The 15,858-nt window shown below is 38.4% G+C and overlaps 1 protein-coding gene across 1 annotated transcript in view; it reads left to right on the top strand.

Annotated features, from left to right (window-relative positions):
* LOC142152349 (mitogen-activated protein kinase 11-like) overlaps positions 1-15,858 on the top strand; it is a 40,584-nt gene that overhangs the window by 4,618 nt on the left and 20,108 nt on the right. The window contains exons 2-3 of the mRNA XM_075208914.1: positions 10,008-10,137; positions 13,586-13,644. Coding sequence (XP_075065015.1) covers positions 10,008-10,137; positions 13,586-13,644 — 189 coding nt within the window. The remainder of the gene's footprint in view (positions 1-10,007; positions 10,138-13,585; positions 13,645-15,858) is intronic.

Below are 15,858 nucleotides of genomic sequence, written 5' to 3'. Positions count from 1 at the left end.
AGTAATTGAGTCAAAAAATTCTAATTAGTATTTAGGTCAGGACAGAATTACTTATTTAGTTGTATGCAAAAATGCCCCCTGTGCGTTCAGACACTCTGCCCCCTGTGCGTTCAGACACTCTGCCCCCTGTGCGTTCAGACACTCTGCCCCCTGTGCGTTCAGACACTCTGCCCCCTGTGCGTTCAGACACTCTGCCCCCTGTGCGTTCAGACACTCTGCCCCCTGTGCGTTCAGACACTCTGCCCCCGACAAGCTGCGTGAGAGAGGAGGATGCTGGGTCCCGGCGCCGCACGGATTGGTAAGATTTTGTTTTTTCTATGGCTGGCCCGCGGCTCCCAGGGGTGCCGCGGGCCAGCCATAGAAAAAACAAAAACTTACACACTGGGAACCGCCGGTCTAGTCTAAAATGCAAATATGATGATGGTGACATGGCTTGAAGAATGAGTTAAAAACCAAAATCAAAAAATTTGGCAAAATGAAAATCGCTTTGCATCATTTCCAAATAGCAGCTAGTTTGAGCCACTCTCCTGGTAATGTCCTTTTTGTCAAATAGCTGCTAAAGACATGTACCCTTTTCCTCACTCTCGCCCCTGCTAACAGCTGTGTGTGCACTAAACTATTAATAGTATAAATATCACCCACTACAGGTGCACATAGTAAACCTTTACTCAGTAAATAATTTAAGAGGATTTCAATAACTTTATTCATTACATATAGTCTAATAATGTGAACAGAAGATTCACCTGTCACTTGGGCCAGTCTCAAGTGTGTTTCTGTATCTAATATTGGAGGTTAGGGACAGTATTAGTTACCACCACAATTAGGAAAAATACAGCAACAAAGTCTTTGTTGCACTGTGACTGATTTCCATACAGTCAATGGGGGAAAATGCTTTTAACCTGCAAAGTTTCGGAGCCTCATGCAGTGTGCTCCTGTGTGCACTTCTGCTTAATACGGTAATTAAAATATCTGCCTATATATAATATCCTGTGCGAGCAAAAATTTTGCTGTAGAGTTTCATTGTGTGAGGATCCAGGGTTAACGTCGCTATTAATTGAATTACCCCAGTGTGTGTCGTGTCTAAGACATAATAATAATTATTATTTTTTAAAGGGGACCATCACCTACACAAAGTTGAGGTATCCATTTTGTTGGCTAAACCAGTGCTGATATTCAGCTTGAATAATGGATGCTTCTAATGGAGGTCACAAAGTGAACTGCTAAATGCTTTGCATTTGCACTGGTGCACCTCAATAGTCTATGCAGTACACTTCAAGTCCTATTCCTGTTCTCAGCAGCTGACTAGGCAAAATATAAGGCCTCAGTATTTGGTGAGGTGGAACAATTCAGAGGAGGTGCATATCTGATATAAACATGTACCTCTTCAGTTAAATAAATTCTTCAGTTTTCCTCATGAATGTTTGTTTTAGCCTTGTATATGGCTAGTATTGTATGGGGACTGTCTATTACAAGTGGCACTCTTTGTGTAAAATGTTTTATTACACTAATCCTAGTGCCTGGAAATGTGTTGCTCAACTGAAGTGCAAACATGGAGTTACGAAACTGTTCTTATTAAAAGTATAGCATGAGACTCTAGCTCTACTAACTCTTAACTGGTGGAAAATGTAAGTCCTTTTGTCCTTCAGAATGCACCCCCTTTATCTCATTACAATAATCTTGCTCCACAAACTGAAATCTTGATGTATGCACGGCTCATCCAATAACACTGCCTTCTCCATACTTTGGTAGGAATGCCTTTGCTCTGCCCAGCTCCTTCTCTCTGCATTTGATACCTTCTGCTTCTCTGCAAATGCTGCTTTCTACTGTAAACCTGTTGGTGTACTTGTGTAAATTGAGTGACATGGGTCTGAATGTGGTTTTGTGTTGCATCGTGGCTTTGCATGTTGTAATTGAGCTCCACTGTGCGCTCATGACTAGATTCCTTTAAGAGCTATGATAGAGCATTTACTCGGGTCTTTTGAATAGATCATAGTACACTACTAATGGAAAGCTTGAACAAGAAAGGCAGTTACAATACAGTTTCTATTTAGTTGTGTGTCTCTTGTTTTTTTTTTTGGTTTTTTTTTTTATCTAAGTCAAATATAATTAGTGCTACCTGGCACAAGTTCCTTGAATGTTTTTATGATAAGCTTTTCAATGTTTATTGAAGTGGTTACTAGCAGGTTGGAGTGTTGTTGTTGTTGTATGCAGCGTTCACAAGTGTCAAATGCTGAAAGCATTTTTTTTTTTAAGGGTTTGTAGCAGATATGGCAAAAATTTAAATAAAACATGCTTTTATTGATCCGTTGAAATGCATTACAAGTGAATCTGGGGTGGATCTTCCTTAATGCTATTCTTTGTCCATGCCACACATTCTATATAGGCAGAATAGACTACAGGAGCAAACAAGTTCAATTATAAATGGTATGTCCCAAGAGTAATTAAACATTTTGGCAGGTAATGCAAATCTGATGAGTTGTTTGTTAGGGTGTGTTCAGAGACACATTACAGTTAGCCAGATTATCTGATGAAAAACCAACAGTGTGTACCCACCTTAGTAACAGAAGTAATCTTTTGTTCTAAAGATAGGTTAAATGGATTACCCAAACATATGTATTGGGACCTTTTGGTTTGTAATCATCCTCATCTCTTTGTAATTATTATGTACGCTATTGTTAATTGTTTACTTCTTGGAAATTGCTTTGACATGTAAATTGTTTGGTTTGTTACATTTGTAAAATTTATTTATGTAGTGAGATTTGAATGGGTTTGATGTCTAGTCCTTCAGTCCCTGTGGATGATTGTCTGGGTTACTTCTGCTTTATATTGCATCTTATTATCAGAGACAGAAGGGGTCATCCTCTAACTACATTTCCCGTCACATCTGATAATGTTTGCATTGATATTGCAGCAGTTGTGGGCATCTTAAGAAAACCTCATTTTCAAGGGAAAAGCAATATGGTGGCCTGTGCTATATACATTTCCAATATTAAGCTTTAAAAAGGTTAATAACACAACCAGTGCACATATAAAGTAAATTGACTTTAAGTATGGGTACAAAACATTTTAGGTTTTTGGCAGTATATTGTACGTCTTAGTAGGTTATTCCAGTGGTAAATATTTAGCTCTAATTTTATTAACAAGATTGGGCCATATGTGAATTGCAGAACTATATAAAATCTAGTTACCTGTTTTTGTTTTTTTGTTCTTTGTTTTTTTTACACACACAATTTTCTGCACAAAACATTCATGAACACCACATTGTGTCTCAATTGTTTTGTGTTTCTTTCCCTTCTTGGATGCCGTGCTGCCACAAGAGAATTCAATTAGTATTTTCCCCTGATGACAGGTTAATTACTCCCTGTTTGCAAATATCAATTATAGGAATTCTTAGAATGGCTTGCTGACTGCAATAACAATTACACGTTTTTGTGATCCATGGAAAGTATAAGCTTGAAGGTTATGAACGTATTTACTAATAAGCCACAAAAACAAATGCAGAAGTAAATGCTGTAGCAATATCCCTGACAAAATCACACAGGAAATCTTATGTCCTTTTCACTCCATAAAAACACTTAGGGCAGCATTGTGGCTAAGTGGTTAGCACTTCTGCCTCACAGCACTGGGGCCATGAGTTCAATTCCCGACCATGGCCTTATCTGTTTGGAGTTTGTATGTTCTCCCTGTGTTTGCATGGGTTTCCTCCGGGTGCTCCGGTTTCCTCCCACACTCCAAAAACATACTGGTAGGTTAATTGGCTGCTATCAAAATTGACCCTAGTCTGTGTGTGTGTATGTTAGGGAATTTAGACTGTAAGCCCCAATGGGGCAGGGACTGATGTGAGCGAGTTCTCTGTACAGCGCTGCGGAATCAGTGGCGCTATATAAATAAATGGTGGTGATGATGAAATGATGCACCTGCAAACTGAGCTGGTAAATTAGATCTTCCCTATTTGTATGTCTGTTAATTCCCAGTCTAGTTTTATTACTATGTTTGTTCCCAGTTGAAGTACTGTAGAAAATTATAGAATTGTACTGTATAAATAAATGTTAGAAAAGAAATATATAGTGGGGTGCATTCTCCTTCTTGGTAGAGAAGTACACTTCAAGGCCTACTTTCCCCAATGTAATACAAAGCTTCAAAAATACACAAGTGCCATATGTCCATGAACTCTGAGAACGTAAGCCATGAATGAGGCTTTACTGAGCAAAATGTTGGTGACTAGTGGTAGAAGGTTGGACTTTTGCACACTTATCTCTCCATAATTTTTTGCTTCTGCAGACACACTTCAAAGATGCGCCACTGTATTCTAAGAGAGTACACATGCACCTTAATATGGACCTTTGTAGATGCAAAACCAAAGCATTTTTTGTTGAGCATTATGTATTTTCAAAAAAAATTTCTGTTGCTTTGTTGAACAATTAAGGATGTTTTGTATTTTAGCTTGTAAATATTATACTTGTCTGTTTCTTTTATGTATCAGATTTACAAAGTAACTTGCAGCAGAACAGTCTCCTTTTTCCCTGATAACTGTATAATGAAGGTGATCACCAAATGAGATAGATATATATATATATATAATTTATTTCTTGGTTTTTCAATGATTTATTCTTCTTCCTCATCCATGGCCACACACACCAATGGGTTAATCCCTCCTTCTCTGGATCAGGGCTGGAAAATAACCTAGAGCACCTGGAAGGTATACAAAGATGCTCATCCCCTCTTTGTGTCTTCTTTTCCTGTCCTTTGTCTACAAGTCTGGTGCAGCATTAATGCAAGCAGTAGCTGCAGCAATTACACCCAGAGCTTTGTGTGTCTGGGGGAATGATCTGGAAAAATGTATCTAGGATGAAATTAAGGAGAACGTTGATTAAGATGGTTCAGGATATGCTGTTGGTGAAAGAGTTAATATGTGAAGTATCTGGATGCCATTGGATTTACTGCTATAATGATAGCTTATGCAATAACAGGTAGAAGAGCCTTATGGCTGCTGACTTGGATGTGCAATCATTGAACAAGTTAGTGTCTCTTGGTTTTTGAAGGAGAACATATTTTGGGCAAAAATTTGATGCCTTGATACAAAATATGTCAGGAGGAAACTCAAGCTGGCTGCCCTATGACAGGTTCTGCAGAAGGCCAAATAATGGGAGTTCACTAGTGGATTTCAGATAGACAAGACTGTAGACCTTGGAGGAGCTACAGCAAGTGCTACCAAACGGGGGACCTTGAGGTGGTTTCTTTTTAGTTTGCTCTTTTGTTGACGGAAAAACAGATTTTTGTGGACCCCTTAGGTCGTTTTTACAATGTGGTAACGGAGGTCTGTTCCCCAGGGAACATAAAGGTAGGGGGTAGACTGACCAGATTCCTGAAAGTATAAATGGTGGTAACATATCCACTCTATCAATGCTAGTCTCCAGTTGTCTAAGTTGGAGTTTCTATATTATCTGCCAAAAGATTTATTTCAGAAATTGCCTTGTCCAAGACATTGGAAAGAACTTGTGGTCGTGAAAGAGAGACTAAGTATGCTCCTAGATTAAAGAGCTATCTGCGAGAATCCAAAGGCAAAAAACAAGAATGGCTTCTAGTTAATAGTTTTTATTGTGGTAAAAGGAGCAGAGGATTCTACACTATAATAGATTAGAGAAAACTCCATCAATATTTCCACACAAGAAAATTCAGACTAGAATCGATAAGATCAATTCTGGGTAACATGGAGATCTGAAGGAAGTATACCTTTACACACCGGTAAGCAAGGCACATATAAAAGTTGCGGAGATTTGCAAGCTTCAACCAACACTTCCATTCAGATGTCTCCCATTTGGTCTTTCAACATTCCAAAGTCTTTGACAAAGGTGTTTGCAGTTTTCTTGGCAAAATGAAGAAAAGGGGTGTTCCATTGGCCATAGTTAGGCGACATACTTATAGCAGCAGCATCCAAGGAGGAAGCAGTGCAAGTTATGCAAGAGTATTTCATGTGTTAAGAAAACATGAATGGTAACGAACTAAACAAAAAGCCATCTTATTCCAACTCTGAATTGTGCCTGTACATAGGAGTAGAAGAAGTTTTTCTTACTATGGCATGAAAGCAAAAACTGAAACAAGTGCTGCAGAGAGAGAGGCCGTGCTTAACAGAAGACTGTACACTGATCAGCCACAACATTAAAACCAACTGCCTAATATTGTGTAGGTGCTCCTCGTGCAGTCAAAACAGCTCTGACCCATTGAGGCATGGACTCCACAAGACCTCTGAAGGTGTCCTGTGGTAACTAGCACCAAGATGTTAGCAGCAGATCCTATAAGTCCTGTAAGTAGCGAGGTGGGGCCTCCATGGCCTGGACTTGTTTTTCTAGCATTTCCCACAGATGCTCAATCAGAGATCTGGGGAAGTTGGAGGCCAAGTCAACACCTTGAACATGTTCCTCAAACCATTCCTGAACAATTTCTCCAGTGTGGCAGAGTGCATTATCCTGCTTAAAGAGGCCGTTGCCATGAAGGGGTGTACTTTGTCTGTAACAATGTTTAGTTAAGTGGCAAGTAACATCCACATGAATGCCAGGAGCCATGGTTTCTCAGCAGAACATTGTCCAGAGCATCAGACTCCTCTGCAGACTTGCCTTCTTCCCATAGTGCATCCTGGTACCTTCTCTTTTCCAGGTAAACGATGCACACGCATCCAGCCGTCCACATGATCTAAAAGAAAATATGATTCATCAGACCAGACCACCTTCTTCTATTGTCCAATGGTCCAGTTCTGGCACTCACGTGTCAATCGTAGGCACTTTTGGTGGTGGACAGGGGCCTTCATGGGCACTCTGACCGGACTTTGGTTACTCAGCCCCATGCGCTGTGTTTTCTGACATGTTTTCTACCATAGCCAACATTCATTTTTTTTCAGCAATTTGCGCTACAGTAGCTCTTCTGTAGGATTGGACCAGACAGGCTAACCATCGCTCTCTACACCCGTCGATGAGCCTTGGGCGTCCATTGCCCTGTTGACGGTTCATGGGTTGTCCTTCCTTAGACCACTTTTGAATGTACTTTCCACTGCATACCGGGACCACACCACAAGATCTTTCGTTTTGGAGATGTTCTGAACCAGCTGTCTAGCTATCACAATTTGACCCTTATCAAAGATGTTCAGATCCTTTCACTTACCCATTTTATCTGCTTCCAACACATCAGCTTCAAGAACTGACTGTTCACTTGCTGCCTAATATATCCCAACCCTTAATAGGTGCCATTGTAAAGTGCTTAACTTTACTTATCAGTGGTTTTAATGTTGTAGCTGATCGGTGTATAAGAATGTTAGGACTTATGACAGCAGTTATAAACATGGTGCCATATGTTCACATGATACAACTGTAGGAATGTTTCTTCATAAGCTGAAACAGGGAGGAATCAGATCATCTAATAAGATTGTCAAAAGAAGTCAGACAGGATTTACAGTGGTGACGACAATTCTTAAAAGGCAATTATTTTAGGGTGACCAGTCAAGTCTCCATTACAACAGATAACGATTTGAGCAAACATGGATGGGGTGTTCTATGTGGACGTCTTGTAACCCAAGGGTGGTGGTGGACAGAAATAGCCACCTAGTTCTCAAACATCAGAAAGATGAGTGCAGTAATAGATTAATGTGTGCATTTAAAAATGCCGTCCTAGCACAACATGTCTAAAACAGTCTGACAATCGGTTATATTACCGATGAGGGGGGGCACAAGGAGCTGGAAAATGATACAGGAAGTAAGGCCCTTGTTAACATGAGAAGGAAATAACTTGAGGGCAATACACAAAGCCATAACCAACATATTACGGTACATTTCCTCAGTTGCCACATCCTACATCCCGGATAGTTGGAGTTAAACAATCAGGTATTCAACAACATGACTGACAAATGAGTATCACCACATATAGACTTGTGGTAACATATCCGAACACCAAAGTAAGGAGGTTCTTTTCTAGATACACAGACCAAAGAGCAGAGGCAGTGAATAAGTTAACTAACAACAAAGTGGCATTTCAGTCTAGGGTATGTTTTCTCGCCAATACTCATGATCTCTCAGGTTCTAAGAAACATGAAAAAGGACGGAGTAATGGTAATAAGGCCTTCTCATTTGTCCATGCAGTGCTTGGTTTACACAAGTACTGCACCTAGTAGTGGACCAACTAACTATGACCTCTCGCAGCACATCCAGATCTTCTGAGACAAGGTCAGATGCAACATCCAAAACCAGGGTTCCTGAGATGGACAGTCTGGCTGCTGAACGACAACACCTGAAGAGGAGATGGGGATTTTCAGAGAGTCCTCTCCACACTATTAAAGGCCTGAAGGCATATTACAGAGCCTGGAGCAACTTTGCAAAACTGTGCACTCAGAAGAGAGAGTCCAAAAAAGTAATTCACCTATAACTACTATTTTGGATTTCCTCCAAGATGGCTTGGAGAGAGCTGCTACCCTTAAAGCACAAATTCCAGCTCTATTCTTAAATAGTTGGTTGTCCACAAATAAATATATTGGTAGACTTATTCAAGCAGTAAAAAAGGTTATACCTTTCTTTAGACAACCACTAGCACCGTGGGACTTAAAACTGACGCCAGAAGTTTTGACAAATGCACCATTTAAGCCTAAGAGATATTTAAAATTACTTGCGTGGAAAGTAGTCAACTTTGCAGTGAAGTAATTGCTACTGAGTTCCTGCTTTGGGTAGAAGAGCTTTTTCTAAATATATTTAAAGATAGTGTGCAGGACCAATCCTGCATTCTTTCCACAGAGTTCTTTTACATTTCACATAAACCAAGAAATCCGGCTTCCTATCTTATGCCTAAAATCAAAGTGTAGTTCTACTGTTTAGAATTGGACCAAAAAATTCTACTTGGTCAGAACTGAGGAAAAGAAAACCATTGTTCTGGTGGAAGGAACATACACTAAGGTATTGATTGCAAAGTGGATACGGTCTTATAAGATTTTAAAAAAACATTCGACCAGATAGTTTTAGAGCACATTTCCTGAAGGTGATGTCTGCGTTCTGGGAAGAATTGAGGAACTTTGTAAGAAAGCAGGATGTTCTGTGTGTACCTATTAAATTTCTAAAAAGAGAGAACTAGAAGTCTGTTTAAAATAAAATCTGCTACTCTTCAGTTAAAAAATAAAAAATGACCCACCCTATGTGACTGCTTGGGTATTATCCATTGTGTGTGGTTCTATAAAGGAGGAAGAAGAAACTGAATTATGTACCTGATAATCTGGTTTATTTGACTCATCCATGGCAGGGCACACTTCCCATCACTAAGTTAAGATTGGAGGAGCATTCTAGTATATCTTCCGAGTGTGTCTTGTTTGACTCTGGAGTAGGAAGATTTAACCCTGATTATCGGGTACATAATCCTCTGTTTATGATCGTCCTATAAGTTTTTCCAGTGAGTTTTATTGCCAACTTATGGATTTCTGCCGTTTTAATTAAATAAAAGCCAAGGATGGTGAAGGGTGTTTTTGTTGCAGCTAAAAAAAATCCCCCACTAGTGTTCATGCTCTAAAATGGATCCATTCTTACACACTGAAGTGAATGGGGAATACTGGTTTCCTGTCGCATGGGAATGATTACTGTATGCAGCAGCCTCATAACTTAATTGCACCATCCAACTTGAAAGCACTAGTGTTCAAAATGTCCGCCTGACATCACCTTAAATCTAGCATGGGAAGAAACAATGTAATGGTGCAGAGAAAGGGAACAATATCTTCTAAACAGAATTTACTGTATATTCAGGAGGTGCTTAAATACTGTAATTCAGGAGGTGCACACCGCAATTTATGTGAATGTCTGTCCCATTTCCCAAGTCACTGACCAGGACAGTACAGTAATTGTTCCTATTAGCAGCAATATATTGTGCAGCAGTTGTTTTTATTTATTTTTACCACCTCTTTGGTCTCCGTATAAGGTAAATGATGTACTGAATATGTATAATGAACAAATGCAACTCACTTCTTACTTTGTTAATTTTTGTCCTAGTTCTACATATGATACAAAGACAAGACAAAAGGTGGCGGTAAAGAAGCTGTCAAGGCCGTTTCAGTCACTAGTTTATGCACGACGGACTTATCGGGAGCTACGTTTGCTCAAACACATGAAACATGAAAATGTAAGCTATGGACGGTCCATAATTGATCTGTAATTATTTCCTAGCTGTTTGTTTATAATGTTGTCTTGTTTTTTGTTTTGTTTTTTAAAGTTGCATGATGATTATTCTCCCCAAACCACAGCACCACTGCTGGAAGGAGCATTTTGCTTCTATAGTGCTGGTGCCACTTGTACTTTATATACTCTCTGCTGACCAAGGGTTTTCAATGTCTATTTTAAATGCCCTTATATTAGTAGTGACATTGGGGTCTAGTAATGAAAGGCACAAAAGCCTTAAATTCTGCCTATTTATCAAAGACTCCCACCTGGTGATTGGGCCTCCTGCAAAGCCTGTTTATTATGGACAGCAGTGGTACAAGTACTGTCGCTGTCTTCTGGTTGCTAACAGGATGGCAATAGCCAGGGGTGCCACAGGAAAAAATGCTTTGTTAGTAAAAAATAATTTTCCTGTTTTTTTAAAATAAACACACTATTCCAAATCACAGAAAGCACGGAGCTACTGGCAGTTCAGAACTGAAATAACTAAATTAAGTGTGAAGTAACCTCATGTTTCTTGAATGTATAACCTATGAGTCGCCACTTGTTCCTTAATGTACCTCCCTCACATGCACTTTAGGTCCCATTGTCATCCAGCAGAGGTGAATTGACTTAGAGTAATTGGTTGTCTCTCGCTAGTCTCTGTGGTTTCTCCAAGTAGTGTTAGAGGCAATGTGGGTGGGAAGGTGTGGTAAAAGCAATATAATTTTCCTTTTCTAAAGCATCAATTCTCAAATTGTACCCTGCCCCCTTTTAACCCCTCAGTATGACACACATTATTGTTCCTGCACTATGATGAGCACTCCTAGGGGCAAATGTATTAACTTCTGATTTTCACAAGTTGCCGCTATTTGGCGAGTTTGCAGTAAAAAGTTAAAGGAGCAGTGGCTTTAAAGGCAAAACATTAAAGCCATTGCTGCTTTAATACTAATCAATCTCTGAGCTCAGTTTGTGGCCAATTACATCAACTAACTATTTTTGGAAGCCTTTGTCAATATACTTAATAAATGCTCTTCCCAGATTTTGGTCAAACTGACAATTCCTAGGTGCAGTGCTCTACCCAGAAAATTTTCACGACTGTTTTCATTAAGTAGTAACCGGGTGGGGGCAGTTGTAGTAATATGGAAAAATGTTGGAGGTAAGTGCCCACACCTGCCAGGACCGGTGGTTAGTGGTCTAACACACACTGCTGGCTGTAGTACTCACATAGTGCCTGTTCTAATAGGAGAAACAATGGTTTATTCTGTTATACTAGTACTCTGTTGGGCTTCAAGAACCGGGTTGCAAGTAAAAGCAGCTGGGTGGAGCACCTGGGAAATGGGTGCTGGGGAGAAGACTGTGCTGCCGTATTTACTATTGTTAAAAATGCTTCCTAGCAAATGTATCAGGGATGTATTGCTGGAAAATTAGAGTTAAAAATAAATTAGGTGTTAAGTAACATACTTTGGAGAAAGAGAATGTTTATATAAAGATTCTAATAAATATTTTTAGATAAACATTCAGAATACATAGCTTTATGAACTGTTTTTTTAATTTCCTATGTATCTGGTTAAATATTAGGTGGGCAAGCATACATTATCCATTATATCATTTCATAAAGTTATGTATCCTCATTTGATTTGTTTCTCATGTAGTATCCAAGTCTTACACCCCCCCCCCATGACTGTAGTCATTTTTACAATAGTTTTATTATTTTTATAAATGCCTATATTCAATATAACATTGTTTGGTAGAGAAACAGTTTATAATGTATGACAACTGACTGACCAGTAAATGCAGAAAGGATCCTTTAATTTGGTATAGCTAAGAGTATGATATTTAACAAAAGACATTAGATGAGGTCTTTTGAGTGGGTTGAGCCAAAAGCTTAGGAAGATTGGGTGGCCATTCAGAGCACAGACTGGGAAACGCTTTTGATGCAATTTCAAAATCCAGACTAAGAGGTGCCAGTGATCTCTGCATTCTGATTCTCGCCATGGTGGTAATGTGCATGATAATGGAACTGTTAATTTTACTTTTTCAATTTTTTTATTTTTTTTTATGTGAAGACATTTTAGTGGATCATAAGAACCTCTGATTATCTATTGTAAATGCATCATATATCACTTTATGAACATTGTAAATGATCATGCTGCTTCCTTTGCCAAAACTTTTAAGGACTGTTTTTGTTACTGTTTATGAATCTGCTTTTTAAGACCTCGTTGAATAGTTGTATATAGATAATATACGCTACTGTAAATTACCTGAATATTAGAAATCACAAAGGAGTAATGTAACTATATAAAAGCACATGGCTGTGGATAAAGTGCTCTCATACTTGACAAAGATATCCCCGCAAAGTCGTCTCAAGATGAGCAGATCTGACCCATTGTTTGCTAAATAAAGTAAAAACAAATGGGGAGAGATGAAATGAAGATGGGGGACCTGGTCATCCTGAGATGGTCGCAAGTGGTCCTAAATAACAGTATGGGGGATATTGTAATACATCAGAACTCCATGTATACAGATACTTACAAATAATATATGTGTAAATTAATCTATCATACTGCTATAATTATCAATTAATACCGTTATTCATTGTTTAACTATTTGTGGGTAATTTTATTATTTGGAACGTAATCATCACTAAAACATAATTTAATTAGAGCTTCGTTGCCTAAGAATATATCAAGATTGGGACCTATAAGGTATATTTATCTAAAAGGAGGAGACTGATTGCAAAAAAATATGGAAATTGCTAAAATGATAAGAAGTTCTGGAGCAAACGTCAACCATGGTTTTATGGTATGTTAGCGACCATTGAAATTAGACCCCAAAGTCCTTAATTGTTGCAGTGTATGATTCTCAAATGGGTGGAAGCTGACTAGTTAGGCCCCTGATGTCTAACAAATCACTGATTCATTAAGGATCTTAACTCAAGAAACTTCTTATTTCAGTCTCCTGGACAAAACCATGTTACAATACAAGGGGTGCAAATGAGTGTTCTGTTTTGCACATAAGTTAAATACTGACTGTTTTTTCATGTAACACACAAATACTTGATAGCTTATTTGTACACTGAAATTTAAAGCTGATCTGTGTGTGCTACATGAAAAAACAGTCATTATTTAACTTATGTGCAAAACAGAACACTCATTTGCACCCCTTGCATTGTAACATGGTTTTGTCCAGGAGACTGAAATAAGAAGTTTCTTGAGTTAAGATCCTTAATGAATCAGGTCCCTGGTGTCACTGTCACTATACCAATGGGGAGGCTGAGGTTGTCGTCTTACAAAACTGATTGGCCAGTTTTATCCTATTTTACATGAAATATGTACATCAAATACTTGTGTGTTAAACTTGGTAAAATCCAAATCACAAACTTTTCCTTACCAAAAAATGTGAATTGAAAATATTTTTGTTTTGTCTTCTAGGTAATAGGTCTGTTGGATGTATTTACCCCATCTACTTCAGTTGAAACCTTTAATGAAGTGTAAGTATTGCCCATATCTGCAAATGATGGGATGTCTATAAATTAAGAATAATATATTTTAAAGCACTGGTATAATATCTCAAAGTAATATGAGAAACTAGTTTTGGCTTTTAAGTTGAAACAGCATAACTACTGTTATCTCTTTATAATCGCCCACTATATAACATATCCCTCAGTTATCACCAGGTATATTCACTGCTCAAAACTACATTAAAATATATTTAATTATGTGTTGTTTACTTTACAAAGCCACCCTCACTATGATGCCAGTATTGACAGGTGTTTTAAGATGACAGTATAAATAAGTGAGCACAGTATAACGGGCAGAAATAACTGTCCTAAACCTCCCCCAAAAAACCATAAAAGGTTACATAGACACCAATGATTCATTAGAACAAATAGTGTTTGCTTACAGGAGATCTATCAAACCCTTCCCTCACCCTAAGAGGTCTCCAACATTAAACCGTGTTGGTAGCAAATAATAAAACCAATAATTTTCTTCCCCAGCACTAGCTCAATAAAAACAAATTCAATCAATGTGGGAAATTCGGTTCCCCCTGAAGTACAGCAGTGCTAAAATATTACCGCTATTACGGTAATAGTGCGAGTAATTACCTTTATTACGGTAATTCTAACGCCGTTTTTTTGCTCGCAGTACCCTGAGCTGCGAGCAGAAAGCCGGGCTAATATTACTGTAATAACGGTAATATCTATAACGTGGCGGTACTTTGTTGGGAATTGAATTCCCCCCAATGTGTGTGTTCACACCTTTTTTTTTTCTTTTTCTTTTTTTTTTTTTCTTGTCAAACACTTCTGCAAAAGGATGAATGTCAACCGAATATGTTATCCCCCATGTGCATGTGGATATATTGTACTTATGTGCGCAGAGGGCATAATTAAGAGCAATATATCTACATTTCTTTGTCTAAATTCCAGACATTTTGTCCTTGGGCTTCAATAAGGTGTTTGATTTTATATTAAGTACACAGTTGGGAGCAGTAGCTGATTACATTTTGGGAAAATACAAGCATTGTCCTTAATTGTGTAAAACTGGGGGAAGAATATTGAAAAAGGTTTCACTCCCCTTCTCCCATCGTTGCACACTTTTCTGGGTATATTGCTCATAAACGGTACACTTACTCTTCTCTTGCACAAAAAGGTGAACCTCAATAGATTGTTGCTTTCATCACATTATAGTCTGAGGAGCACAGTACAGTAAAGTGACACTCTAGCCTTTGCTTATGTGTTACTGTACGGCAATAATGTCTATATTATATGCTGGCTTTTCTATGTAGAATGCAGTTGCAAAGGTTAGCCTAGGTACACACTACAGAAATTTTCTGCTAATGTTTTCTATGTCTGTTTTAGTAACGACTGATAAAAAATAAAATAAAAAACAAAATTCAGCATGCTGGTTCATGTGTACACACTATACATCTTTTACATGATTTACCTTCAGATCTGTGCTCTTAATCTCTCATAACCATTGACTGAAAAGATTTTGACTCTGTAAACTCTATTTAGATCCTGATTGTGAGTGCATACACACTGCAGAATTGGAATGACATTGTTCCATCATTGAACAAGATTTTTAGTTTGGTTTAAAAATCAAGTGAAATGATATGAGCTTTGGACCGATACTCATTCATCGTTGCAGTGTACACACTAATGCAATATCTGGCCAAAGAGTTGTTTATCTGCTGATTGGCCCGATGATCGACTGAAATCCCTGTAGTGCGTACCCAGCCTTACTTTGTTTTAAGACCTGGATGTAGCAAGACTGCTAAATATTTGGCAAGCTATGGTAATCCCTACCATATATATTAAGGGTTTTAAGTGTTTAACCTTTTAATAGTTTAGAGTTTTAGTCCTGGGCTGTTGTCTGCTTTGCTTGTTTGATGCAGGTGTCTGTCAGTGTTCATTAAATATAGCATAAAATAAATAAAACTTCATATAATTTTGGTGAGTGGTGGCTGTTGGTGACAGGGAGGAGTGGAAGGGTAAGGGACAGGACCCAGGGGGACGAGGTTTGAACACAGGGTCCCAGAGAAGACTACAATGACCAGGGAGATCTTGATAAAACTTTTTCAAGCGTTCTCTGTTATAAGTTGAATTCTTACTAATATTTAAAAACTTTACAGGGAAAACCTTTTTTGCTTGGTAATGGCCCTTCTGGAAATCTGTATTTTTTTTTAACCACAGGCTTCCTTTTAA

The sequence above is a fragment of the Mixophyes fleayi genome, chromosome 4 (genome assembly GCF_038048845.1).
Source record: "Mixophyes fleayi isolate aMixFle1 chromosome 4, aMixFle1.hap1, whole genome shotgun sequence".
Classification (NCBI taxonomy): Eukaryota; Metazoa; Chordata; class Amphibia; order Anura; family Limnodynastidae; genus Mixophyes; species Mixophyes fleayi.
This window is presented reverse-complemented; position numbering and strand designations above follow the sequence as displayed.